General features: G+C 40.5%; 2 protein-coding genes across 3 annotated transcripts in view; one reads left to right on the forward strand and one right to left on the reverse strand.

Moving 5' to 3' along the window:
• Positions 1-11,786, reverse strand: part of KIAA0586 — a 70,651-nt gene extending 58,865 nt beyond the window's left edge. Inside the window, exons 1-12 of the mRNA XM_084288016.1 lie at positions 11,404-11,786; positions 10,066-10,145; positions 8,918-8,987; positions 7,942-8,008; positions 7,078-7,255; positions 6,456-6,689; positions 5,674-5,845; positions 4,977-5,144; positions 3,410-3,530; positions 2,442-2,586; positions 1,317-1,358; positions 185-411 (exon numbers count right to left, since the gene is read on the reverse strand). Of these exons, the coding sequence (XP_084144142.1) occupies positions 185-411; positions 1,317-1,358; positions 2,442-2,586; positions 3,410-3,530; positions 4,977-5,144; positions 5,674-5,845; positions 6,456-6,689; positions 7,078-7,255; positions 7,942-8,008; positions 8,918-8,987; positions 10,066-10,145; positions 11,404-11,680 (1,781 nt within the window). The 5' untranslated portion in view covers positions 11,681-11,786. The remainder of the gene's footprint in view (positions 1-184; positions 412-1,316; positions 1,359-2,441; positions 2,587-3,409; positions 3,531-4,976; positions 5,145-5,673; positions 5,846-6,455; positions 6,690-7,077; positions 7,256-7,941; positions 8,009-8,917; positions 8,988-10,065; positions 10,146-11,403) is intronic.
• Positions 11,787-11,845: 59 nt separating this feature from the next.
• On the forward strand, positions 11,846-18,839 carry TIMM9 (translocase of inner mitochondrial membrane 9). 2 transcript variants are annotated; one of them, XM_084287226.1, is made up of 4 exons: positions 11,846-11,960; positions 15,192-15,260; positions 15,609-15,704; positions 18,329-18,839. In XM_084287226.1, exons 2-4 carry the CDS (start codon positions 15,222-15,224, stop codon positions 18,461-18,463), a joined length of 270 nt encoding a protein of 89 aa, XP_084143352.1. In that variant the 5' UTR covers positions 11,846-11,960; positions 15,192-15,221; the 3' UTR covers positions 18,464-18,839. The 2 variants fall into 2 exon arrangements, with proteins under 2 accessions (XP_084143352.1, XP_084143353.1); XM_084287227.1 differs by having other exon boundaries at positions 11,898-11,960; positions 15,197-15,260.
• Positions 18,840-27,085: the final 8,246 nt, after the last annotated feature.

Raw genomic sequence — 27,085 nt, forward strand, 5'->3', positions numbered from 1 at the left:
CATTTCAAGTTTAAGAGTATCACATTATGACTCCTAAGAAGAGTCAATCAATACATACTTTCTTTCCCCCAGGGAACTGCACTAGTTCTTCAATAAATGGCATTCAAAAATTTGTAAGAGAGGTAATAAAAGGTGAGCATGTGGAATGAATAGTCACACAAAGCTTTGAATAATAGGGTCTAACCTGTTCGTTGTCAAGGCATTAATAAATGAATACATGGCATCCCCATCTTTTGCGCGAATAATGGCTTCCAAATTTTCTTCAAGAACTTTTTTACTGCTTTGAACTCCTCTCAAAATCCTTTCAGCATCCCTCAGTAGAGATTTTGGTGCTTTAACATTTTGAAGGATGGACGGTTTAACGAGCTGACGATGTTCAGGAAGATCAGATGCAATAGCAGGTTTTTTTGACTGAAATAGAAACAGAACCACTACCTTTTAATCAGAGCTTTTAATTCAGTTTGCTACACACTGATCAGAATTCTTATTAATCTGTTATCTGTTCAAGTCTCAGCAGATGAGATACTGTCCACGTGTACTATCAGCAGCTTCAATCACACAAGAACTTTCAGTAGAATGCAAATACATTTAAAAGTCAAGAGGCATAAGAACTAAAAGGTCTCAGATGCTAATCTATAACATAGCAACTAGGAGAAGCAATGCAAACAAAGCAAGTACGTGAAAAGGTGGCACTCTGGATATATGCAGGAGGTACTACGTGGAAATCTATTCACGTAATAGTAAAGTATAATTAAAAACATAGTAAAAAACAGAAGACTACTAAATATATGCACTCATTTGGCATCGTTGTCCCAAGAAGCACCAGGCAATATATGTAAGTTTTAAGAGCAAACCACCACACCTCAGCATTCACTATTATCCTCTCTCCCTGTTTTTTTTAATTTTCATAAGAAACAATGAAGCAACTATCAGCTTTTTACTTATGTATTCTTATGAATTTCATCTAAGAAATACAGATACACATTCAACCTTAAAATGATGTAGACTTGCTTATTAGACCCAGAGCATGAAATGGCAATTATATTAGCAAAATTAGCATTCCACACCATGCCTGTTCGAGGAGGAAACTTTCTGACTTCTACATCATTCCCTCAAGATAGCTCATGAAGACTGAATAAGATAAGACAATGAACAAGTTACATCTTACTCTGAGTAATGTCATCTGTACATAACAGCAACTTTTTTTTTTTTTTAAAAAAGAAAGATATGCAATAGTTACCATAGTGTTATCTCATTGCAAGCTCATTCAAAACAGTTTCAGTACTATACTCTTAAAAAATAAGTTCAAAGTATACCTTAATAAGATCATTCATGTCTGATTTCCATAAATCTGCTTCCTAAAAAGACAGAAGAGATATTGAAATGTACATAAAAGACAGAGCTGTCAAGGTAAAATCTAGAGTGGATATCCAATCAATTTAAATGGGCACAATGAATTTCTTGTGAACATTTAAACCTCACTAAACACTTCTTTTGGGTTAGAGCACCACCTTCTGTTCCATCTCCACCTATCTCACTTACCTCAGACCTTCCAGTTGCTCATGGTAAGCTAGTGGTCATTCATCCCAAGCATTTATTCTCTAACTCTACAGATCTCAAGCAATGACAAGAAGTCATTAGCTAAGTACCTAGTTGACTCAACACTACATTTGTTGAAGTCATCTTTGTCTTCCTAGTGACATTTTTTCTTCAAGAAAGAAAAAAATTGAAACCACTTACATCCCTTCTTTCTTACCCACCTTTCCTTTTCCTGTCTCACCCTGTTCTGTTGCCTATACTAGGGTATGTTATTCAACTGAAGTTTTTAGGAGTAGTGGCATGCAGATATTTGTGATGTAAAAAGGGGCAAATGATATTGGCTCTCTTACTAATAAGAAAAGTTAAAAATGCCATCCACTAATATGTTACAAAAATCTGTGAAATGGGGTATCAACTGCATCAACTATCCTGTAAGACACGATGAGATTAAGCTATGTTTTCTGAAGATACAGCAACGTTTTACACAAAGAAATGGCAAAAAGAGAAAGGAATCTGCTTAAATCATCCCTAATGCTAAAGTACATGAGTAGAACATCAAGCTTTCCCAAATGGAGCTGTTACATCAGCTCTAGCTCTAACATCAGAGGAAGAAAATCATCAGAAAACAAGCACTGAAAATATCCAAATACCTTTGAAGAAAATGAATAAATCTTTTTTTTTCCCCTACTATCTTATATATGGTAGAATGTCAGTAAGTGCCTCTACAGTACACCATTACCCAGGCTCAAATCCCTTCCACATAAAAACAAAACAAAACAAGCAAACAAAAAAAAAACACTATTTCATGCTATTGTGAACAAATGTCAGTCTTGTAAGTTTTTCTCATCAATTTTTATTCCCCTTATTCAAACTGTGTGACATTCTAACACAATGTACTTTACCTGTACAATGTTGTGCATTTGTTCTCTTAACTGGCCAAGATCTTCAAGTAAATCTTCTGTTTTTTTCACTGTTTTCTCAATTGAACTGCAATTTTGGAAGGGTCTTTCAAAAGCAGGGCATGAGTCTACATGCAGAGCTGTAGGCCTGATAGGAGAAAGACTTGTTATTGTAAGTTCCATAGCTCCTCGCATAGCCCAAAAAACCAGCTGACTGACACTGCACATGAACTTACCAAACCTTTATGCAAAACAGAATTTGCTTTTTCATCTTAGGTTACAGACAGGTTACCGAGTTCTCTGTTTATTGCTTAACACCTTGAGCTGTATGCTTGCATTTTGAACAGTGAAACTACATTTAAAATTCAGATCTAGCAGAGCAGCATTTTATCTTTGAAAACCTGTCCATTTGAAACAATTCATATATATGTTCATACCATCATAAGGCAGTACATCTTTAGGTATTTCTCAGTATATTACTGAAATCATGACATCCAACTATTGCCTGAAGAAAAATGTGTTTCAGACTTGATAGCTAAGAAAATTTCTTAACCTATTCTAAAGCCTGGAAACTGATGCTGCTCCTTCCCAATAAAGTCTCATACAGCTCCCACAAATAGACAGCTTAGAGTCTCACTGACAAGAGAATTCTGCATAGCCAGCTTCCTCACACTACTCCCCAAGCCACTGGGATAGAAGAAATATGTTCAGAAGGCAGAAAAGCATTCCAAGTGATACCCACTCACCTCTGAGAATGGTGTTACAACCTGCCCACCAACTAGCTTTCATCTGCTTTCAGTATGACAGAAACGCAAAAGCATCACAGAAATGCTTGGGCTCCAGTGTTTTACTTCAAGCACAGCTTTATCAGACTCAAGAACCACCCCAGTGATTCAGTTACATCATCAATCTCATTAAAATTAACGAACAAAAAAAATCTTCCTCATTTTATGGTTGTTGCAGTTATTTACCTGTCTACCATGGAATGCCAGCCCGTTTGATTATTGTTTAACGTTGCCCTCTCAGAAGAATCCCTTTGTCTTACTAGAGTTTCTTGAGGATTCAGAATATGCTCAAGAAGTCTCCCTCCACCTACAACAGAAGAAAAAGTTACGTGTACTGTTAAGTTTGTTCAATACATATAATACTTTCTTTTCATAGAATCACAGAATAGTTTGGATTGGAAAGGACCTTAAATATAATCTAATTCCAGCCCCACTGCCATGGGCAGGGACACCTTCCACTAGATCAGTTTGTTCAAAGCTCCATCCAACCTGGCCTTGAGCACTTCCAGGGATGGGGCAGTCACAGCTTCTCCGGGCAGCCTGTTCCACTGTCTGACTCTCCTAGTAAAGAATTTCTTCCTTACAGATGTAATCTAAATCTCCCATTTTAATTTAAAACCATTACATCTTGTACTATCACTACACTCCCTGACAGCTTTCCTGTAGGCGCCCTTTAGGTACTGGAAGGATGCTCTAAGGTCTTCCCTTCTCCAGATTGAACAACCCCAACTCCCTCAGCCTGTCTTCATAGGAGAGGTGCTCCAGCCCTTTGATCGACTTTTTCTTTTCCTTTCCAAATATTTAATTATTCTGTAACACCCAACAAGGATAGTAAAAATAACGTTGCTTTTTTTTTTTTTAAATAAACGCTTACTTTAGATATGATAAATCACATAAAAACATTCACACAGATCTATCTTACTGTGATTGCTTTATATTAGCAGGGTCAAAAAACAGATAAATGAAACCATGACAAGCAATTAACAGAGTCACAGAGGAACATTTTGTCCATAGGGTCACAGATTTGTTCTTCTTCCTTCACCTGGCTTCACTTATTCTTGGGCCCAGAGAACAAAGTGACAGCATTGAAAAAAGACAGACAGAAGCAGCAATCTAAGAAAAATCTGATGAGGACACCAACCAGCATTTTGTCAGTGATGTTACAAGTACAATGCCTGGATCTTTTAAATGGCCTTCTTCTGTCTTAGATCCTCAAGCAATTCTCCTAAACACCAACTAAAAAGGTGCTTTACTTTTTGACGAAATGTTCAAAACCAAGTTTCACACCACTAAATTGATCTCAATTAGTAAAAGAAAATGACTCATTTTGCTTTGCACATACTATTTTAATTACTGTAACCCAGAGACCCTGTGGATGCATTTGTGTGAAAAAAAAAAAGTAAATTAAGCTGGTGATAATGAAGTTCTTGAGTAGCTTTCCCATTTTACATTATTTTATATCATCTTCTTTAAACCTGAGAATGAGTAATTATTGTCTTTAACTTTTTAAGTCTCAGTATATTTCAGTGACAAATTCTGGATAGCACAGTGCTGTCATTAAATCTTTAGTTGGTTACGAGTAGCTGACACATTTCTAACATGAAGCTTTCCCAAATGCACTTTCCAAATATTCTGAGTGTAAGTATCTAAGTGCTAGCAGCCCAACACCTCAGAAGAGGGAGGAACACACAGAATAAACCCCAGACCATACTGTTCATGCCAGCGAAGGACAGGAGTAACTTACTCACCACACCTTCATGTGTGGATTTGGGAACATTTTCCTTTTCTGTTACAGGGTTTTCTTTCCTTGAGATTTTCACATTTTTTGATACAGGTTCTGGAACGTAACTCCGAGGAACTGGTGTCTTTAGAGGAGATTTTTGTGTATGAATGCCACTACTCTGGAATTGACTTGAATAGGCTTCAGAGGGGGGAAAAATATATATAGTTATGTAAATATGTTAAGAATTCTCTTAACATGAAAACAAATTTGGAGAAAAAATGAATGCCAACATTAAGAAATTTTCACAGAAATGCAAAGTAGTTTTTTATCTAGTTCTGTAATAAACAGGAAAAAAATGTCATATTTCCAAGTACTATCATAAAAGGATCAAAGCAAGAAAAAAAACACTAATACTATGAGCTAGCTCAATACAAGCTTCTACAAAGTTTACTTCTTAGAAAAGTTATTTTGTGTAAATCTAGGCCTCACAAACAAAATCAAATTGGTGCAGACTATGCAGTTAGAAAGCACCAAACTCTCTCTTTAATTTAAACTGGAACATTTTCAGAATAAGTGTTTTATGATATATACTATATTATGCTGTGAAATCAATTATACAGAAGAAATGTTTACTACTCTCCTAGTGCAGTGTGTAATCTAATACTAACTGAAATAAAATCAATGCAAAACTAACACTGACATTAAGATATTAAGAATTTGTCTTCACCTGGGACAGGTGGACCTCTGGTAGAAAATAAATTCTTCTGACATGAAGATACATCACTGTTAGTAAGCAATTGCTGTTCTGCCTTCTCAGGTTGTTTTGTCACGAGACTGGAAGACGGTAGGCGAATTTGCTGTAAGCCACCCATGTTGACTGCAGAGCTAATGAGATGAGACTAAAAGAAAAGATTTATAATGAATTTCTTATACATACATTAGTTTCTCAAAACTCTAAACATGAGCATTTGTCATGTAATCATATTAATCAGATTTTGAAGAAATCAGATCAGATTTAGAAGAAATTAATCAGATTTAGAAGAAAAAAAAAAGCATTTACAGCAGCCACAGAACACAGATATGGTTGCATATCTCTTCCTTTCAAAGAAGCATGCAAGACTGTCCAAAGAAACAAACTGTAGTTATCCTTAGATTTTTAGTCTGACCAGCTAGTTATTAAATGAAAGTTCCCTCAATTAGCAAAGGTCTAACCGATTTCTTAGCGAAATGTTCTCATTCCCGCAATTTTTGCATTAACTTTCTGCAGACAGAAGCATTACTGGGGGTGAGGGGTGCAGCAGCAATCTCGAACTGGTAGATTTCAGATTTTCCAGAACCAGAAATAAACTTTTCCCCAGAAAGCTTGTGGCTTATGCACTGGCCTCTGGATCATTCTTTCTTTCTAAAACTAAGATCTAAATCAAATTTTAAAAACAAATGGTTATAATATTAACACTGAGATATGGAAGAAATGATTAAGCAAAAGCTTTTGCCACCTTACATAGATACCTGAATATTCATTTGTTGTTCCTGTAACTTTTCCAAATGCTGGATCCGTTGCTGCATTAAAGTATTCATTTGTTTTTCAAGCTCACCAACTCTTTCATGGCACTGGGGATTCTCATACTGAGTCGTCATATTTGTTTGCCGTTCAACAACACGCTGCAGGTGTCTGTCAGTCTCCTGTAGTTTATGAAGTAATGCTGAAACCGAGTTAACTTTTGCTTCTAAATCATTTTGAACCTATGGAAAACAAACAAACAAACAAACAAAAAACACCTTACTGTACAAGAGGTGCAAGCGTGAAGAGAGCAAAACACCCTTCCCATCATCACGGATGGATTTGCTTCCCAAAAGACACAAAAAAATACCAGTTGGCCTTAATGTCTGGTGGCTTAGCAGTACTACTAAATTCTTCTAAAGGATAAATTAAATGGTCTCTGTCCATAGTCAGCCAAAACCCGCTTGGTCAAATCCAAGTTAGCTTTCTCTGCTGTAATGGTAAGTCTGAAATCACTAGCACAGAAAATACTCAGTTTTCTTTGGTTCTGCCATCAATCACTTCAAGCTTCCTTAGAAGATCTATTATTTTAAAGTGGGCAAAGAACTAATATTGCCACAAGATACTTACTTTGAGAAGCGGAGCTGTGGTAGCAATGGCAGCAGCAGTTGCTGCTGCGATGGTTGTTGCAGAATCAGCTTCCCTGTGTGTTGGCCTGGTGTCTTGAGCAACAGTTTCCTTTCTTTCAGTGGAAGCATTTCCTAAGAGCTGTACCTTCACCTCCTTAAATACAGGAGTATTCTGAGTTCTGTAAAAATAAACAAGTTCCTATAAAAAGCATTGAAAGCAATGAGAAAGCATCAAAATGCCCTCCAAGCAAATCGTTTCCTATATTTAGCACTGGAATCACTAAATATATAAGCATTTCTCCTTCATTTCCTTCTCCTTGATGTCCAAGAAAAAACAAATTTTCTGATGTTTTAGTATGGCACAAAAAATTTCTTGGGGTTATGTTATGGTTTATAGTATAAAAAGCACTTTCATGTGATGACTGTAACCACAACGAAGGATGTGTTTACAGGTTATATTTTGTGTAGTCTTCCTAAATAATTTTTGATTTTGAAGATTTCCAGCCTATGGATAAACAGCATATACTCTTATAGGTCTTTAAAAACCTCCTATATGAATTTGGCACTAGATGGCTTATCCATTGGAACAAACCTTGCCTGGCTCTTGTATCATGAAAACATTAATTCAAGTAGTTTAAAGACATTACAAAGACACGCAAAATAAACAAGATATTTCAGTGACCCTTGAATGACAAAATAAACTGAAAACACCTTCATAGACAGAAAAATGCTAACAGAGAAAAATAAATGATATATAATAAATAATATAATAAAATAATACTTCTTCCTTACCAGCTATATATATTTTGGAAGAAACTGAGGAAGTATGTACTGTACACACAAAAATAGAACAACACAGACTTACTTTTGCTTTAATACTGCTCTCAAAGCCTCCTTCTGTCCAGTAGCATACTGAGAAATAAAAACATCATCTGTGTGGAAGGACATAAAAACATATTTTTTTAGGTTAACTGACACAAAGCATCTATTGTAGAAGTAGACACAAAGTGTTATTGAAGTAACAGGTAGGCAGTAAGCTTCATGCAACATTTTTACATGGTATCAAATGTCATTATCACTAAAACACATTTTGTTATGCTCTGAAAATGACAATGACGTTACCTTAACTTTGTAAAATGTTAAAGAGATTGCTATATAAAAGGCAGCTAGAGCTCAGACTACCCATTTAGTAAAACGCTGCAAATTTCAACTTGAAATTAATGTAATTAAAACGGTATTTTAGAACTGTGAATGTGTTTTCTCATAGTCGTCATGAATAACAACAAAATATTTTAATAGCTATTAATCATGCTACAAAGTTTGCAGTCTCTCCTGCATCTACTGTTCATTGAGCAGAGGTACTGACCCAAGATGCAGCAGGTTCACAGTTTCATTCCTGCTAATTAGCCAGCTAGAACACATGCTGATAAGCCAGCCAGTTGCTACCTCTGCAAGTCACAGAAGAGGAAACTAAAGTACTGCTTCTTGGCCTTATACAGACGTAACAATTCTTGTTCCTTTTCTCTACCCAGCCACGGATATCCAAGAAACCAAAGGGAACTTTCCCTTATCCAAGGGAAAGGCATCAACAATGCGATTTCCTAGGCAGCTAAAAATATGCTCTTTATAGTGTAGGTTGCTTGCAGAACACATACATTTGTTGTTGCAACATTTAAAAATGTAAATTACAATTACCTCCATTTTTAGCAAAGACACCTCTGAATATTTGCACTCAAAATTTTCTATACTGAAGAATATCCAAGATAAAATTAAAGCTTGTTTTCCCTCTAATCAATCTTCCTATGAAAAAAGGGCTGTCTCAGTATAGCAACTTGTCTTACCTTTAGGGCTTCTGCTATCTTCCAGCAGCACTGAACGATTTTCTTGTACTGCAGCTTCTTTAGCATAACCCTTCAAAACAAGAAGAGCAGAAAAGCACACATCAAAGCCTGTGGTAACAGGGTAACAGTAGCCAAAATTTTACAAGCAGATGGAATTTCTGAATACCTAAGTATAAGGAATTCCACAGTAGTAACACATGGTCATGAAACAAGATACGTTAAGGCTTACCTCCACCACAGAACCACGTGGGCTTTGTAGTCAAGAACTCACAAGACATTTTAGGAACAAAAAGTACAAACACAATTAATGTATGTATTCTGAGTGCTGATTTAAAAAAAAAAAAAAAGAAAAAGTATTGTTCTCATTTATAGCCAAAGTAATAGTGAAATTACAAATATTCAGGCTTTGTACCTGATGTACCTAATCTCAAATAATTCCGGACTGGCCATGCTCATAGAATTAAGTTCATGTGCCACTATGGAACTGAAGGGACAGAGATGAATTTCCTTGAAGTGGAAACCATCAATAATCAGAGTCACCAAGGAGTCAGAAAGCTAAACTTGAAAGGTAAAAATCTCTTCCTTAACCATGTTTGATAGTGTTGCATTGTAAAACACTATTGCACCATCCTTTTGAGAACTTTCATTCATCTTACTAAGTCTACTGAGCCATGAGGGGACTTTGCTGCAATCTTTTCACATTGCAGACTCATTTTATCCTCAGGCATGCTCATTACTGAATGGAAGCCCTCTAGACAAGACTACACTGCATGGAAGACACAATAAACGAATCAAAGAAAAGTTAATCTTTTAATTATAAGCATTAAAGAGTTCCAAATAAACTGATGTCTATTTCAATACCTATGATACGAAGAGGAAAACAAAACAACATCAACGAAACAAGAAGCTTTAGGTTTTTCTAACAAATATTGTGCAATGTGCAACAGCATTTTCAAAGGAGGAATTGCACTAACATTTAAAACTATACCTGGGTATTAACTATGCAACAGGTAGCAGTGCAGTAAATAAATCTCCTCCAAACACTTCAGCAGGAAGATCTGCTAAGCTTTTACAGAAGCTGCAACTTTTTGAGAAAAACACTGTTCTCTTACTCCAAGATTGCAGGAAGCAACAGTAACTTTTCTTACCATTTGTGATACAAACAGGGGCTCTGCAGCAATTTCTACTGAAGGAAGATGTTCTGGGTGTCCTTTAGCACTTTGGACTCCTAAAATAAAAACAATTTTATTGTAGTTACAATGATTTTGAATGCATTCCCATTGTCCCCTAACTCAAATCTCAATCTTTGCTCTGTATCGTTGATTATCCAAATATAATGACTTTCCTAACACAAATGACCACAGTCATCAACCTGAAACTTCCAAATGTCAACAGATTCTGTGAAACTGGATTATAGGCTTGTTCTACAGTACACTAAAAACTCATTGAAGAAACAGAGCATCTGAAAAATCAACAATGTCTAGTGAAAAATCAAGTCTAAGAATCATAGGAACACAGAAAGTTACTTGTTTAGAGAGACAGTAATACTTATATGGCACATCTTACAGAATGACACTGAGTACGGTACACATTTTATTACTATCAGACTAGTCTGCCTTCCTAGCACTATGAAACTAACACCTGTTGAAGCTGTTTGAGCCCTGATCCTCAAAAACTTACAAAAATCCCTTTCTAAACTCCAAAGACTGTAATTTACAAAGACTAATTGATTTTTTAAAAGTCGGTAAATAAATACAAGGAATAGTGTAGCTGGCTAGATCAGCAGCACTGTATGTGTCAGTTTTGAATTTGAACAGCATGTGGTACAGCGCTACAGCTTTTTATATGCTGGGAATACGACATCTTAACTGTAAAATTTGTGACAAAGAAAAGGTACAACGATTATTTTATTAAAAATACATAAATAGTTAATGCTAACACAAATAGTTTTTTAAAAGTTACAGCAAAGGATATACTTTTTCATTTTTTGTACCTTGTCTACACAAGACTCATCAGTACAGACACTTGATCTAGTGGTTAAGTTGTTGAGTTTCAATAAGTTTCCCCTCTAGGTCCCTGCATACAGATAGTTTTATCCTCTGATGCTAGCTACCACCTTTCCTGCCTAACATATTTTGAAATGTGATGCTCTGATGGCCATGATTTTTTTCTGATTAGACAGACTCTGAACGCGGGGTCAGGACTGGAGTTCAGTTCATGGAGCTCTGACCCTGCAGGAGTCACCCTCCACAGGGAGAACACAGTTATAGCTATAAAAGCTAGAGAAAGCAAACACAACCTCTGAAAAAGCGCTGTAAAAATCACAGAATCATTTAGGTTGGAAAAGACCTCCACGATCACTTAGCCCAACCTCTAAGTGCTGATGTCGACAGGATGAGAAGACGAAATGACTTCCTAAATTATAAAGCGCCCTATAACTGGAACCAACGCGGTATGATCCTACCGGGAAGCTACCACACCCGTACCTCGTGAGGCGCTGCCGGCCAGGACATCAGCCGGCCTGCCGCACGGAGCCCGGCCGGGCAGCGAGGCCGGGGGGCCTCTCCCCAGAGCCGCACGGGCGGCGGAGCCGGCAGAAGCCGCTCCGCGAAGCTTCTTCACAGTGACGGCCACTGCCTGACGGCGGCCGCCGGCCCCCAGGGGCTGCTCGCGGTGGACGCTGGTGGAGCGGACGAGGACGTCGCCGGCCGTGAGGCTGCCCGAGGAGTCTTGGCTGATGCTGGAGTCGCTTTCCCCGTCCATCAGGCTCCCGCAGCGCGGCTCTCGGCGTTTTGCGCCTGGGAATAAAAGGTTAAAGAAAGGATCCGGGCACAACCCCTCGGGGCAGGGCCAGGCCTAGGCCGCGGCCTGCACCCGGTTACCATGGCAACAGCGCCCGGTGCTGCCACTTCCGGCGCTGGGGGGCCGGGAAGGTAAAGCTGGCGGTGGGGGTCGCGCTCGCAGATTCGCCACGCCTGGTGGCGAATCGGCGGATCCCGCGCCTCTCCCTCCCCTCCCCGCGTGGCCGGCTCGTGGCGGGCGGGTGAGTGCGCGCGCGGGCGGCGGGAAGGGGGGGGGGGAGGGGGGAGCGCTGTGGTGAGGGGACGGGGGGGGGAGGACGGGGGGAATGGGGTCCCTGTGAGGGCTCCGCCGCTGTTTGTGGGGTTTTTGCCCCGTTTTGTGCCGTTTCCAGGCGTGTTGAGGCGCCTCCGTGGTGTTGTGCGCTTAGAGCGGGGAGAGGACAAAATAAAAATGAAATTAAAGCCTCGTGTGTGTGGTGCCCGCCCCGCGCTCGCCGTTGGGTCTCGCCCTCAGTCAAACCCCAGAATCGTGAAGGGTGGAAAAGACAAAACCTTCAGGATCATCTCATCCAGCCTTCCTCCTCTGCCAATGTCACCCGCAGCACCACGTCCTGCCGTTCCCAGCAGTGCTCAGCTCCCAGCGACAAGGCTGAGGGGGAAATAAAAATAAAAGTCAAAACGCTGGGCTTGTTTAGTTTCCATGGGAAGAGTCCTGTTGACTCAAGATTAGGTAATTGGCACAAATGTTCATTACATGAGTGGGGAAAGAAAGCACAAGCTCCTCAGTGGAGTTTGCAGCGTGTGTCTCGTGTAGGAACGGCTGGGTGTAAATGGAGGCAGGCTCCTCAGCTGTCCATAATGATAATTTTTGGTTATTATCGCTTAGGAGTTGTGTTTGTGAGCCCTCTGCTTCCAGAAGTCTGCAGATACAGCTGGGGAAATCATGTTCTCACCTGTACACAATTTTAGGAGAGCTCTGATATTTGTATTTCTGGCTCCTGGTAGATGATTGACCCATACTTAGCGATCCTTAAACTAACCGCTGCTTTTGTTTAATGAAGTACCTTTACCTTTTTAAAGAGAAGCTGTGACTACCTGGTGATTTCAAGTCTCCATGGCAGCAGCAGAAAGAAATATTAGGAGTACTTTCCAGGTTCTCAAACAGGGCGGGGAGTTGGGGTTTGGCTTTCACGGAGAATAGGTTTGAACAGGCTGAACCCCAAGTTCTCCTTAATTGTTAATTAGGCTCAGAGAGTCTTATTTTCAAAGTACATCTCTCTTGTACGTAAAAACGTGTCTGGAGGAGCACCAGGGCCCTTTGAGAAGGGAGACCCCCCAGCTATTGCTGCTTTCCCCATGATCCAAAGCACATGGACCGGGAGGCCCCCTGACACCATCACCCACTGCCCTTCAGAGCTGTCTGCTTCCTTCGGTGTCAGGTGTTGAAAGGTGCAATGGTGAATTTTGAAATTGCATTTATCCTAGAGGAAAGTAAGGCAGACTGTGTGGGCTTAAACCCGAGGTGTGCTGGAGCTGTTTGAGCAGCTAGGTAAGGAGCTGGGTCCTGTGCCAGTTCTGTTCTGGGCTCTGGGATCACTTTTTTTGGTGTTTCACAGGGCACTACAGCCATATAATTCCACTGTCTGCAGTGTAGAAAGTGTAAAATACCTGTAGAGGGACTAGTGCTTCAGACATTTAAAACCAGATAGTGCCATTGGGCTGCTTCGAATCAGAGCTATTTCCCAAGTGTGACAGCTTGGTGGAACTTCAGGCTTGCCAAAGCGGTGACAGAAGAACAAAAGATCAGGTTTGTTATAAACAGACAGTGAAGCAATACGCAGTGTGAGAAGACGGCACTGACAGGAGCTGAAGCTTTTTGCTCTCTGTGTTTGGGAGAGGACAAAAGTCTTCTCTGTTCTCAGTGTGTTTTAGTTGCCTGTTTAATAATCTCCTTAAAGTGACTTGGCAGAATTGTCTGTTTTTTTGTTTGTTTTTCATTTCTTGTAACAGACTGGGAAATGAGAGTGGAGATGCCATCCATTTTCACTAGTTGTCCCAGAGGATAATCGCGTCCTCTTCTCTTAAAACAAGTTAGAGCTTACATTAACCCAAGTAATGCTTTGTTTCTTCTCAGTAACCTTATTTTGCAGGTTCTTTTTTAAAAGAATAGCCTGTGTAGTTTATCTACCCATGGTAAATCATGGTCATGGGGACAGGTATCTTAAATGCAAAATTCATGCATGTTCCTTATCTTTAGTCCCTGAATTCTATCACCACACACTTCCTATGTAGTGATAAAGTGGAATTTTAACAGGCAAATATCATAATTATTCTGCTACTGGGAGGAGGAGGGAGAATGCATACTTGCAAGAGCTCCATAGTGCTGCTTAGTTGCTTGGTTTTCTTTCTCTTGTAGAAGTTTTGTCTTTTTGTTCTTGTTCAGAAGGCTGCTTACCCTCTCCCTTCCCCCCCCTACCCCTGCCGAGGGACTGGAATAGTTTAAGCTTTCTAAAATACGGATGTCTGGCTCAAAATTTGACAAAGCATAATGCAAGAATAATTACAAGTTGCCCTTGCTACAGGGCTAGATGAACTCTTCACAATTTACACTTTGGTACTATTTTTATTTCCACTGGCTATAGTGAATAAAACTGAAGGAGCTTGTTCTCTTCAAGGTATAACATTAACTTGTGCTATCATCTGCAAAAGGTCCTGGGTAATATGTAAAATAAAGGAAAGAATGACTAAGTTTCACTGTTCTAGGAAGCCTGGAGGTTCATTTTCAAGCCTTAACTTGTTTACAGTGTCGAATTAGGAATGTGAGCCTTCCTTCAGGATGCTTGCTTAAATTCTTGCATCCCTGGCTGCTCACTCTTCCATTTATATTTGTTTGTTTTCCTTTAAGGCTGTTCTCACTCCTTTGTGATTTCTTGCATTTAACTTGCTGTATAAAAGACTGGCACATTCGCTGTGGTTGAAGGGTTTGGTGAGAATGCAGCTGCACAGCAGCAGTGTGTCTGCTTCTCTGATCCACACTGACCGATTCAGAGTTGTTACTTTTTTATACTTTTTCTTACAGTTTTTACAAATGGCATCTAAAGTCACTGAAATTACAAGGCTAGATAATGTTAGGGCTTGCTTTTCCGCCACTCTGCTTTTACTTTGTGTCTGAAAACATTTATGATTTTTTCTCTTCCCTCCATAGTCACTTTAACAGTTTGAAATACTTAAAAAGTGTTTAAAGGACAGCAGTTCGAGGTGGATCTGTGAAGATTTAGTATCCGGAATTATCTGGGATGTTCTTTTAATTGCATACATTTCAAATAGATAACTTTCCTTCAAGTGGGTGGCTTGAAAGTTTGCTAGCAACTTTGCCTGTAAATACATTTTGGAAACCTATAAAATTCCATTCTGTTGTAAGATGTTGCATTTGGGATGTGTGCTTTTGTGTCAAACTCAACTTGTGTCTTCAGAACAGGTGACTGAATCGCAGGCAGCAGAATATGGCTGGGCAAATATCAGAAACTGATCAGATCAAGCAGGTAAGATGCTGTATTCACAAGCAGTGGCTTTGAAGATCTTGTGTTGCTTTATCACATAGAGTAAAAGCAACGGGGCCTGGAGAAGGAGAAAAGGATCTTTCAGTTGTTTTCTGAGATGAGATTTGTTCTGTAACAACCAACATTTAAACATCTGACCACTGACGCTGTGTAACACCTGGTTTATTTGAGCACTAACAGCATTTTGTGCCGAATCTAATGACTGACAGTAACATCTTCTAGTGACTTGTCATTTAAATCTTAATGTCACCAGATGGCTCATGAAACTGTGTCTAAGAAAAATTGATGTAGATTTTTAACACTCATTGTGTGTTCAATTTTTATTTATAGTTCAAGGAGTTCCTGGGAACATACAATAAAATCACAGAGAACTGCTTCCTAGATTGTGTAAAGGATTTCACTAGCAGAGAAGTTAGACCAGAAGAGGTACGTGAATGTTTCCTATGTTTCTAATTACCTTTTGGTAGAATTTCTGTTCTATGTTCAAATTTCAAAAGTAATTTAGAAGGTTTTGGTCTTTCAACCAGCTAAAAAGCTAGCTAGCAGTCTTCGGAGGAGCATAGGTGTTGTGGCACGCAGCTTCCAAGTGAGAAAGGAAGTGTGCTAGTGGAAGGAAAGGAAATAGTTTGTCTGTAGCTTTGGTTCTGTAAACACGTCCAAAGGTGATAACAGATATTTCTTTGCACCCTAACAGTCTGCTGTAAAAAATAAATAAATAAATAAATAAAGACAAAACAAACAAAAAAGCCAAATGCTTTCCATGTGTTGCATCATCAGCTACACACAAATAATGAACCAGGGCCTCTTTAGGTTTTGTCCTTCTCTTTGGTGTATATACACAGAGGAAACTGTGAGCAGTGGCTGCTTCATGCAGCTCTGTGTATTTTATCCTCTGAGCTATCAGAGGAAGTTCTTGTGCAGATGGGTGATAGCTTTAGGGGCATGGAAGTTGCATGCCTCTGCAGTCTGCACCCGGTTCCCCACAGGCAGAATCCTACCTGCGTTTGCTGCATTGTAGAGTCAAAGAAACATGGGCCTTTGAAACCCTGGCTGCTTAATCCAGTTCTCTGCATTGCAGGGAGCTCTGTCGTACAGTCACTTGCAAAAATGATTAGGCTCTGAAAAGATGAGTTGCCTATTTTTTTTTTAATTTTTATTTTTTTACCTTTTCTCTCCTGTTGGGAGGCTGTTCCAGCATTTCCTAATTAAGTTGGTTACAAGTCTAATAACCAGTTTAACAACTGCCCCTCAGTGCAGGCAAAAATCACATCTCCTTCCAGCTTTTGTTTTGCTGCACTAAGCAAAGCTCTCCTAGCTTTCCAAGACCGATTTCTTGTTACCCTGATCTCAGTGTCTGCTTTAGTGGAATTTTTCTTGATTATGGGTGGTCAGAGTAATTCTGAGCAAGGTCTTGTCACTGTCTTTTACGAACTCATTTGGAACTGGTTTGAACTGTACCAGACCTGACAGAAGTGTTAGGGGCACAACCTCTTTATTTTTTGAGGGATGACATTTGATTTCTAGCAGAAGATTGTAGTTCTTTCTTTTGCTAAAGAGTTACTAATATTTCTTTGAAAAATAAGGGTTCGTATTGTCTTTTGTTAAAGACTTGGATTCAAAACCAAAGAATGCTCATTGGAGAGGAATTAATTGTAAAGGTTGTTTAGCTCATCCAAAAAAAAAAAAAATCTTAGCCTCTGATCGTCTGTTTTTTGCTTCCCCTTCTATGATCTGCAAAGGAGCAGTGTTTGGCTGTAGAAGAGCCATCTGTTTAAAAGTGAAGGCTAGGAAAAGAAATATTCGGGAGGGGAGCTTGTTCCGTACTTATCTGTTACGGATTTTCTTGCAAAGCATCTGGCTGTGGCCCCTGCTGGAAACAGCAGAATCATCTAGATGGGTCACTAGTCTGATCTAATCCCAATTTCCTATTTCGAGTTGTAGTTTCTTATTAAATAGTGAAGACAAATACCACCATGAATTTCCTTTGAGATTCTGCGTTTGTTAAAGCAGCTCCTGACCTCTTTCCTTACAGCAGTCCCCAGTGCAAGTCCAGACTTCCCCAGGCACCGTATCACAAATACCACGCCCTCGGGAAGATGTGGCTTGGGGTAGTTCCAGAATTCAGCAGCATTTGGTTTCCTACTCAGACTTAACTCCTGCTTAACAGGTTTTGCTGTAACTGGTGCCAGGTCGGGCAGAGAGAGAAGAGTGGAACTGAGAGGGTGCTCAGGTTCTTTGTCTTGTTCACTTCCAGCCCTTCTGCTTTTCACATCCCTTTATACTGAGCAGAATCAAAGCAATTTCTGGTTTTCTAGTAAGCGTGCAAAGATGTTGTCTTTCCTTCTTATCTGAGTTTGTTGACTTTTACAGTGATAGCAAGGTTTGGAACCATGACACAGAATATCTGATTGGTAGAACTGGAGCTCAGAAATAGATTTCTTAACTTTTTCTCTACAATTACAGAAAAGGGAATAAATATATAACAGTACCTGTGGAATAGGCCTTGTTATTTCTGTCCCTGTCCAGCTTGATGGCTGACAGAGCTTCAGAGGGTTCCTGGTTGCTTCTTGTGAAGGTTAACCAAGCAGGTACAAGAAGAAGGATAGAGCTAAAAGAAACAAGGTCAAAAAAAGGTTAAACTGAGCTAACACACTGCACCATAGTTGGCTGTCAAAAATAGGTGTTTGTGAAAACAAATTCAGAAAAAGGGAAAACAAGAGAAAAATAGATCTAGTATTTACTGCAGAATGTTTTATGTACTTCAGTTTCACAAGAGCTGTCCAAGGGTAAAATGGTAATATCTCCTAGTTCTAAGATGTTTTATTAAGAATGAATATTAAAAGATGTTTCAGGCATTCCTTGAAAGCTAAACCTAATATTTTCTACAGCACAGAGAGACTGTGACCTATTAAGTCCTCAGCTTGAGACTAAACACAGGTTAGGTGACTGCATCTCATGTCTTACATCCCTGTAGATGATTATATTCTGGGTCCTGTTTAGGGAGGTGGTTGACTTACTGTTTGAAGCTTTCTGTTTTCCTTTTCCTCCAGATGACTTGCTCAGACCACTGCCTACAGAAGTATTTAAAAATGACACAGAGGATCTCCATGAGATTCCAGGAGTATCATATTCAGCAGAACGAAGCTCTGGCAGCTAAAGCAGGACTGCTTGGCCAACCTCGTTAGACAAGAGCCCTCTGTTCAGACTTTGTATGCAGTGCCAGTGTTCATTGGGCAGGAACACATTTTGGATTTTCTACTGTCAAGGTGCATGTCCAGCAACTCCGAAGAGAGTTCTAGATGCTGTTTGGAAAGTGGAAGCCATGAAGGGTCACACATGAAGTTAGCGAGTGTTGGCTGGCAATGGAGTCTGCTTCTGAGGTCCTTCTCACTCTACAATGGCATAATACTGATATAGCCTCTTTCAGGGCCTGCAGGCTGGTATGTTTAAATTTGGGGGGGTTGGGAAAGTTGGATTTCTTCTGTTAGGACTGATTCAGAGGCAAAATAAAAGTGTAATATGGAAATGCACTTTTTTATTTAATTCAAGTAAAATGGATGAACCCGTGTGGTATGGTTGTATGTATGTTCTTTCCAAAGATACTTCTTAGGATACTGCTTGAGAGCCACGTTTTGTTTGCAGTCTTATTCCTCATCCTCTCTTAGAGTCTCGTTCGTTTGTTGCTGCTGACAGATAACCAGATTGGTAACTTCATTTCAGCAGGGAGGTATTTGTGGATGCGCTGTATCTCTTAACTCAGGAAGAACTTCAGTTGTTTCATTACCAGCCACCCTCTCAGCCTTGTGATCATTCGGAGCCTCCTGGAGCGCTGGCTGCTGATTATCAGAGCATGGAGCCGAGGGTTATTGCAAACAGCAGTCAACTGCTGCAGCTAATGAGCTCAGGTAGGCAGGGATGCTTTGCCAGCGTATCCCTAGGTTATGTTTGCCTCGTGTTTTACCAGGTCATTCCTTGACAAGCGAAATGAGTGTGTCATTAGCAGCACCTGTGCCCAAGGCAGCTCCTGTGCTCTCCTTGTTTCCCTCTGGGAAGCCTGGGGGTCCTGTAAAACTGGCTTCGTTGCCTGATGTAAGTATGAATCGCTCCGAGCACTGAGCTTGCTGGCAGGTTGCTCCTCTCTGGTGGCATTCACGCAACTGAAGTACAAGATAAGCACGGGATGGTGCCTCTCTTGCTGCTGGATGGGTACAGAGAAGTTTGTGAAGACTGTCCTGATGATGTGGCTTTGGTTTGGAAAAAACTGTGCTCTGCTGAAAGGCTCCTGATAGCTGAGATTCTGTAGTCACTGTTAGTACAGTCAAATGACAGCTCATTCCTGTTTCATTATCAAATAGCTGCGTTCTGGAGTACAGAACAGAGGAAAAAATAGAGTGCACTTTCGTCAGTAACCACTGTAACATCCTGATAGCTAGCGCACACATTTTGCTTCAGTTCTCGCTAATAAAACACAGTAACAAATGGAACTGGATGTCGGAATTAGCATGTACATTGAGATATCAAGCAATGAAGACTGAAACAGAAACTGGCAGCTGATGTAAAATAGCTCTTCTATAGGCAACAGCAAGGAACAGAAATGGCAGGAGGCCTCCCTGCGTGCCTTTTTGTTGTTGTTGGCTTGTCTCTAGCTTTTGAATTCCATCAGCAGTTTGAAAACATAATTTCCTGCCTTGCCTCTTTTTGATTTTTTTTTTTCTTTACTACTATAACTCTCAGCTGCCCAGGCTGTGGATTACTGGGCGCTGACTGCAGCACAGTACACCTGCCCCTTCCACTGGACACTGCTCATCTTGCTGCTGTTCAAAGCTGCTCCAGCTCTCCACAGAGATCTGTCTGTATGCCTTTCAAAGGTGGAGGAAACAAATATGCTCGTATATTCTCACTGACGTGTTTTGTAGTATCCACATCACTGCTTTTTCCTACATAGCCCATGCCTTGTTACCTTGGAGATGGCTAACAGCTAATTCTAAAATGGTAAAGGCTGAAAAATAGCCCAAATAAGGCAGCAAGACTGGAAGGTCCAGGTTTTTTTCAAAGGAATAACAGACTAATAACGTCCAGATTGTTTGCTACACTTTGATGATAAACGTTATGGCCCTTAGAAGCAATGCATCCATATTAAATATTTAAGGCTTTTCTTTGAATGTCTAACAAAAAGACTTTTTAAGGTAATATAATTGAAAATATTCCATTTTCTCCTTGCATTTTAGTGTGGAAAGAGAACACTTAATCGGAAGAGTGATTTAAGAGTTTTAAGTTATGGGACTGGAGGATGTTCGTGTCTTTGGGGCAAATTTCCTTGAGGCTGAAGTGAGGAGGATTAAAAAATACATATTTTTCCCTCATGTTTCAGATTTTGGGGGTAGGAAGATGTGTAAATATTTGTTAAGACAGATTTATCGTACTAAAGGTTAGGCAAGTATTAGAGAGACTTAGTTAATAAATTACTTTCAGGCTCCCCAGTTTCCTTGGACTCCAGTTTTCAAGCCACCTTAACCCACTGTTATCCAGGGAAAACATACATTCTTAAAATCTATTCAGGCACCAGTTCTCCCTGCCTCTCCCTCCCCGTGCTCTGTAAGCAAACAAGGGATTAAAGTGTTGCTGATTGAAAGTTTTGTTGATAGCTGCTACCCTGAAATGATCCTGCCTGGATAAAAGCTCTGACTGCAGCAGGAGCAGCATGGTTATACTGACTAGGGTTTCTTTAGTGGATGTCGCAGTGTTCCCACATCTTCAATCCAGGTCTCTGCACCCAAGAATGATGATACAAATATATTTCAGCTTGGAAATAAAGTGCATCAATGTAACTAAGCCCCTGGGGTGGTGCACGCAGAGCAACAGTGAAAATGTTCTTAAAAGGTTACTTTGTTTTGCTGAACTTTGACTTCCCTTTGCTTCCTTGGTGAGGCAGCATTACCTGACAAACAGCTTAACTGATGTTATTTGGAAAATGGTGTCCTGTAAGCCTTTGTCACCTGGGTTTGGAGATTGGGAATGATCCACAGCACTGAAAGAGTCGCTCTGTGTTTTAGTGGCTCGCATGCATTTTATTAATATTATTGCATTATGCATGTATTTATTAGCGTGTATTAGCAAAGGGCTGTAGCTGTTCTTTCCTCCTCAGTACCAGGTTGCTGCCAGTGCTCTGTCCTCAAAAACACTGCGAAGGCAAAATCAGTATTTCAGGAGTGCCTGGATAGATACCCACTGAGAAGGCTGGGAATGTCTACAAAGACAAGCTGGGTTAAAGTTTTTACTCATAATCAACAGTTTATTGTTTAAGGGATCAAGTCCTGCCCCACCTCCTTCATCACGTCTAGCAGGTCAGAACCTCATAGCCTGAAGATGAGCTGCTGCAATGGTTACAGATTTGCTAACTCAAAGCCTTATCTTTAGATTCAACCATGTGTTAGTCTTTAAAGGATAGAATTAAATTGAAGTACAATTAGCTAATGGTTCATTTAAATTACGTTTGGTATTGTACATCCCAAGCCTCTCTTAAAGAGGAAGATAGTCAAAGGTACAAACATAAGGCTAGATTTCTAGCAGTTGTCCCTTTTGGTTTTCACAAAATGCCCACTGAATTGCAATACGCTTCTGTGTGTAAAGTGTATCAGTAGTCACATATCTAACTGCCTGGCTTCTGATAGCACCGGTGTTTATCTTGTACCTAAATGTAGTAGGATTCTGCCAGCAAGATTATCTTGTATGTATTTTGGGGGTTTGCCTACTGCGTATGGATGATAGATGCAGGTTTTTCAGCTATCCCAGTGATTAAGTGCAATGAGCAGAGATCCCATTTCTGCTGGTGGGAACCTAATCCACACGTTTTCTCTCCCAGCAGAGTATTCAAACCTCCATGACATAGCTTAATTGCGTATATTCTCCATTCCTCCTCTGGAAGAGCTTCAGCTCTGCACAGGATAGTGCATGCACAGTCTAAATAATAATAAAAGAGACTACAACATAGTCTCTGGTTCCTACCTGAGTTCCTAAATGAAAGGCAACAATAGTAAAGGTAAGGTGCGGCGTGGAGGGTAAGTGAATCACCTTGCTGAAGCATGTTAGTTTAAGTGCAGGAATGGAAACAATCCTGGTGGAAAGAGGAGAAAGGATGAAAAATGGAGTGGTGCCGAGGAGGGAGTACTAAGAAAGCTATGACAAAAGGAGCCAGAGTGGAGGTGGGAGGGGACAGAAGGCAACAGCTGAGTAGCCTGCCTAAAAGGGGGTTGATGAGACTGGGCTGGTGAATGGACACTCTTTGGAGGTGACATTCATTGCAGCATAGAACACAGGTCCTTACTCTTTAGAGGAGCGTTGAACCAAAAGGCTAGAAAATCATGCAATTACTGGTCAGCCCACAGAGAGTGGAACAATTTCAACAGGAAAGGTCAAATAAGAGCCTTGCTGCAGAATGCCCTGTGCATCAGCGGTGCTGGCAGAGTGATCAGATCAATCATCTGGAAGATTATAATAGAGGGTCCTTGAGTTCTTTCAGGGATGGGAGCAAAGTCCTAATTTCTGTAACCCCCACTGAGTGCTTGAGCTCTTAGCTGGAAGGGAGGCAAAGAATGCAAAAGCAATCTTTTGTAAGAAAAGTGAGGGCTAAACAATAATGCCAGGAGGAGTGCGACTGTGACTTCAGTGCAAGGAGGCATTCCTCTCTACTCTTAAATACCGAAACTTGGAGAACTGGAGTTTAAGCAACAAGCATTTTCTCAGCATTTTCTGTTAGCTAGGTTAGAAAGTCAGCACACAGTACCCGAAGGATCGCATTCAAATCTTGGGGAGTCCATTCAGTTCAGCTCCCAATTTCGTGAGTGAGTCTGGCCCAGTTTGTGAATCTGACACTTAAATTACACCTTGCTTGTACCCAGAATTTCAAGACAGCATCAAAAGGATTCTAAATTGTTATAGTTTTACTAAATATTACAATTAAAAATATATATATATTTCACCTTAAGATCACACTCAGACTTTTGGTGTTTGGTTCTTCTTTCATTAAATAGAGCAGGCAGCATTCAACATTCAAGCTTTTGTAGTTTAGGACTAGGACTGTAAAATGATGGTCCGCTGTTTGCTCAAGAGGTCTCAAATATAGAAACAGGTGCAACTGAAAGACAAGAAACATGCTAATTGCTCTTTAAAAAGTCAACACTTGCAAAAAATATAGAATAATTCAGTTGGAAGGGACCTGCAACAATCATCAGGTCCAACTGTCTGACCACTTTAGGGCTAACCGAAAGTTAAAGTGTGTTACTGAGGGCATTGTCCAAAGGTCCTTTGAACCGTGACACCCACAGTGCATCAACCACCTCCAGGACACCTGTTCCAGTGCTTGACTACCCTCATGGATAACAGGACACAATGCTTGAACTGACAGTGGCTGGGTTTTTTATTATTATTCTGTAACTTGGGTCCTCTCTAAGGGAATGGGAGAGGAGTGCTGAGGGAGCTGGGCTTACTGTGTAAGTATTTACTAAGGTAGCATACTTGCTATACTGTCATTTTTTGCATGTAACGTGAAGGGGAGATGATTATTTGAATTTTAAATAAAGCAGAAATCCAGTAGGTGGCTATTTCTCTGTTTGACAGATCCTGCCCTTACTGGGGTGTGGGATTAAAGACCCATTTTCCTCACTTTCTGCCCAAGCACGTGATAGATTTGTGTGCACTGTGACTCCAGGGACACTCCAGGAGCCACTGCTGACAGGATTTCAAGCCTCCTCAGCCGCAGGGCACACTGTAACCACCTTATCGGTAAGGAAAGGGGCGTTGGCTGCCTCTCTGACCGTGTTTGCACAGTGGGGCCTGCTTATCTCTTCAGGAAAAAGCGCCTCTGCCCTGCGGGAAGCAGGCAGGAGGTTGCAGCGCGATGGCGGGCTCTCCCGCCCGCCTCAGGACAGCTTGGTCTCGGGGGCGGTGGTTGAAGCCACCTTAGACATGGTTTAAGTCACTTCAGAGGCTACATCTGAGCTCCTGCACCTCCATTTGTGCCTTGAAACACCGCCCAAGCAGGGGCTGAGGTGGTGGCGAGGCTGAGGGAAGGGCGGGAGCCCCGCTGGTAACTGGCCCCTCATGCGTGTGGAGCCTGAGGCGCTGCAGGCCGGCGGGGCCTCCCCGTGCAGGGGAAAGGTCCTGCGGTCAGTGCGCGAGGAAAAACATAACAAAAATACATTCCTACGGCTTTTTATTGCCTTCAGGAGACTTAGGGAGGAGGGCAGAGAAATGCTGCAGGTGACAGAGTGCGGCGGCCTCGCCCCGAGGTGGAGCAGGGAGCAGGGAAAGGCAGCGCAGACGGAGCCACTGGGTGTACAGGGCAATAAACTGAAAGGGAAAAGAATGAACGGCGTAATAAATAACAGTTTTAAGAGACTGGGCCTGACGTGGGCAGACAGAGATGATCAGAGGTTGCACTATGAAAAGCTGCACCCCACGTGGTGAGATAGTTTCCCCCCCACACACTCCTCTGTGCCAAGTGTAAGCAGAAGGAATCAAGCTTTTTTTCATCTCTTTTTCTTCTTCAAAAATAACTTTAAACCTTACCAATCCCTAGAGGAAGTAATTTTCACAAAATGAATGACCATCAAGAGATACGGTTTTAAGCTGGCCATAGATGTAAACAAGTGGCTTGTTAAAAAAAAGAAATAATCACCCTTGTGCGAAACAAACAATGTATTTCATACAAATTCCACATCTTGCCCCTCCTTATGTAACTGGCATAGCTGGCAGGATTGTGGCAAATTAGGTCAAGCTGTACCCAGATGAGGGATTAGAAACAGTGGTTTAGAAATAGCTGAAGAAACTGACAGGGCTGGAATGGAAATATTGCTGGGCTACTCTGAAAACCAGGGAAATAGAGAGACGGAGCCAATAGCACATAATAATTGTGTCTATTGAGAACAAGGCTCACAATGTGAGTTAGGCAAATGCACTGCTGATAAACATCCTGCAGGTTTTCACAGCTGTAATGGAGCGCTAGTGCTGATTTTCTTTGCTGGCAAACAACGAAATATAGAGAAAGTAACAGTCACAATAGTTGCTTTTTTGTCACAATGTGTGAGCTGTATTGGTAAATTAAAGCCAAATACTGTAAAACCAAGACACTTTTTCACCCTCAAAAGCTATTACTATAGGACAAGCAACAGCGTAATGGTAGTACTATTATAAATAGCAGGCAGTTGGAGACCTAAAGCTGAACCAACCAGCACAGTCCCACTCCAGAACAGAAAGTAGGATCTCTGAAAACGGGAAGCAGCAGGAATAGGGGTGAGATAATTCAAAACACAGAGGAAGCCAGAAAAGTCCTATTCTTAGAAAGGTTGAGAAGTGGTCTGCTTTCATAATTAAGATTGTCTTATCGTTTCAGTTTTCTTTAAACGACAGTGCAGTGAGTATTCGTCATCAGGCTGTAGGGAGACAACATGGTAGAATGACAGATTTTCCCCAAATTTGAGGGCAACAGCTTGGTAGGAGTGTGAGCTAATTATAAAAAGTTTTTGTTTTTTTTTTTTTTTTTCTTTTTTTTTTTTTTTTTCCTAAGCCCTGGAATTAAAATGAGTCAGTTTCTGGCAACATCCCCATTGGTTACACTGCTCTGTCGTGTTTTACATCTTCAGAGGTAGTCTTTATCCTGCACTTTGTAGCAAATAATAAAATTCCAAGTACAGAGAACTAAAAATAACCAAGGTTTTAGTGCACAGTATCTGCAAAACACAAGGGCACAGTGAAATAAACAGCTCAACATACTTTTAACACACTCATTTTCTGTTTCAACCTGTGAATCAGTCTTCTAGTCCAACTGTCAGTTTTGTTTCAAGTGATCAAACCAAACATGCTCTTGAAAAAGAGCACAACAGCATTTCTTAGACTTACTTCTTAGACTTTACTGCTGTAAAAGATTCCAGTAAATGCTGCCCAGAAAACCCATTTGACCACCTCAGATACCCAAGAACATTTTTAACAGAGAAAAGAACATTTCATTAGAATTTAACATTGACTTTTCTGTGCGAAATGCCATCTTCTTGACAAAGCTGTTTGGAGAAAGAAGGCACTCTCGAGTGGATAGCCTGACTGAGACACGAGCTGAGAATCCAAAGATTCCACTTCTCCTTCCAGCTCTACACCAAAGCCATTCTGTGCAATTCTGGTGTCCCTTACCATGTAAAATAAGAATATGAACCCACTTCAAAAACTGCTGCCTACATTAATCTATTACTACGGATTAAAATAAATTAAGAATCTCAGTCGAACTTGTACAAAATACCTCAAAGTGAGCAAGTGATTTCACTTTCTCCTCTACTGCCATCCTTCAAATTAAAGGTTTTTGCTGCTCCCTGTGAAAGTCAAATGCATTATGTTTCATGAATATACACGCTTTTATTCACTCCTGCTTTTACTTCCAGTTATTACCGTAAGTCTGTAAGACTTCTGTTGAAACAATGCTTTGTTATTTTGTTCCGACATCTTTGAACAGATCAGGCAGAAGCAAAGTGATTAAGTGGGTTCTCAAACACAAGCAGTCCGATGGAGGAACCAGAAACAAGATTAAACTGGGTGTTGCCTAACTTACACCTTAGAGATAAAATAAAAACTCATTAATATACGTGTAGTTGGACACACTTTCATGAAAAGAAAGAACTCGAGTAAAGTAGCGAACCTTTTTTTGCCCTTTGTCCTTGCATGCAGAATTTTTGTTTTCTAACTTTCAAATTATCTACTGATACAATCTAAAGTAATAAGCCTGCCAGAAATCTGGTAGTTATTCATATCAGCTGTAGGTGGTA

The sequence above is a fragment of the Netta rufina genome (assembly GCF_964035555.1).
Source record: "Netta rufina genome assembly, chromosome: 5".
Taxonomy (NCBI): domain Eukaryota; kingdom Metazoa; phylum Chordata; class Aves; order Anseriformes; family Anatidae; genus Netta; species Netta rufina.

Bases quoted from the DNA above. Each gene is read 5' to 3' on its own strand.
- TIMM9 (XM_084287226.1), top strand. From the start codon at position 15,222: ATGGCTGGGCAAATATCAGAAACTGATCAGATCAAGCAG. The intron at 15,261-15,608 runs GTAAGATGCTGT...TTTTATTTATAG, and splicing joins AAACTGATCAGATCAAGCAG to TTCAAGGAGTTCCTGGGAAC. The intron at 15,705-18,328 runs GTACGTGAATGT...CTTTTCCTCCAG, and splicing joins GAGAAGTTAGACCAGAAGAG to ATGACTTGCTCAGACCACTG.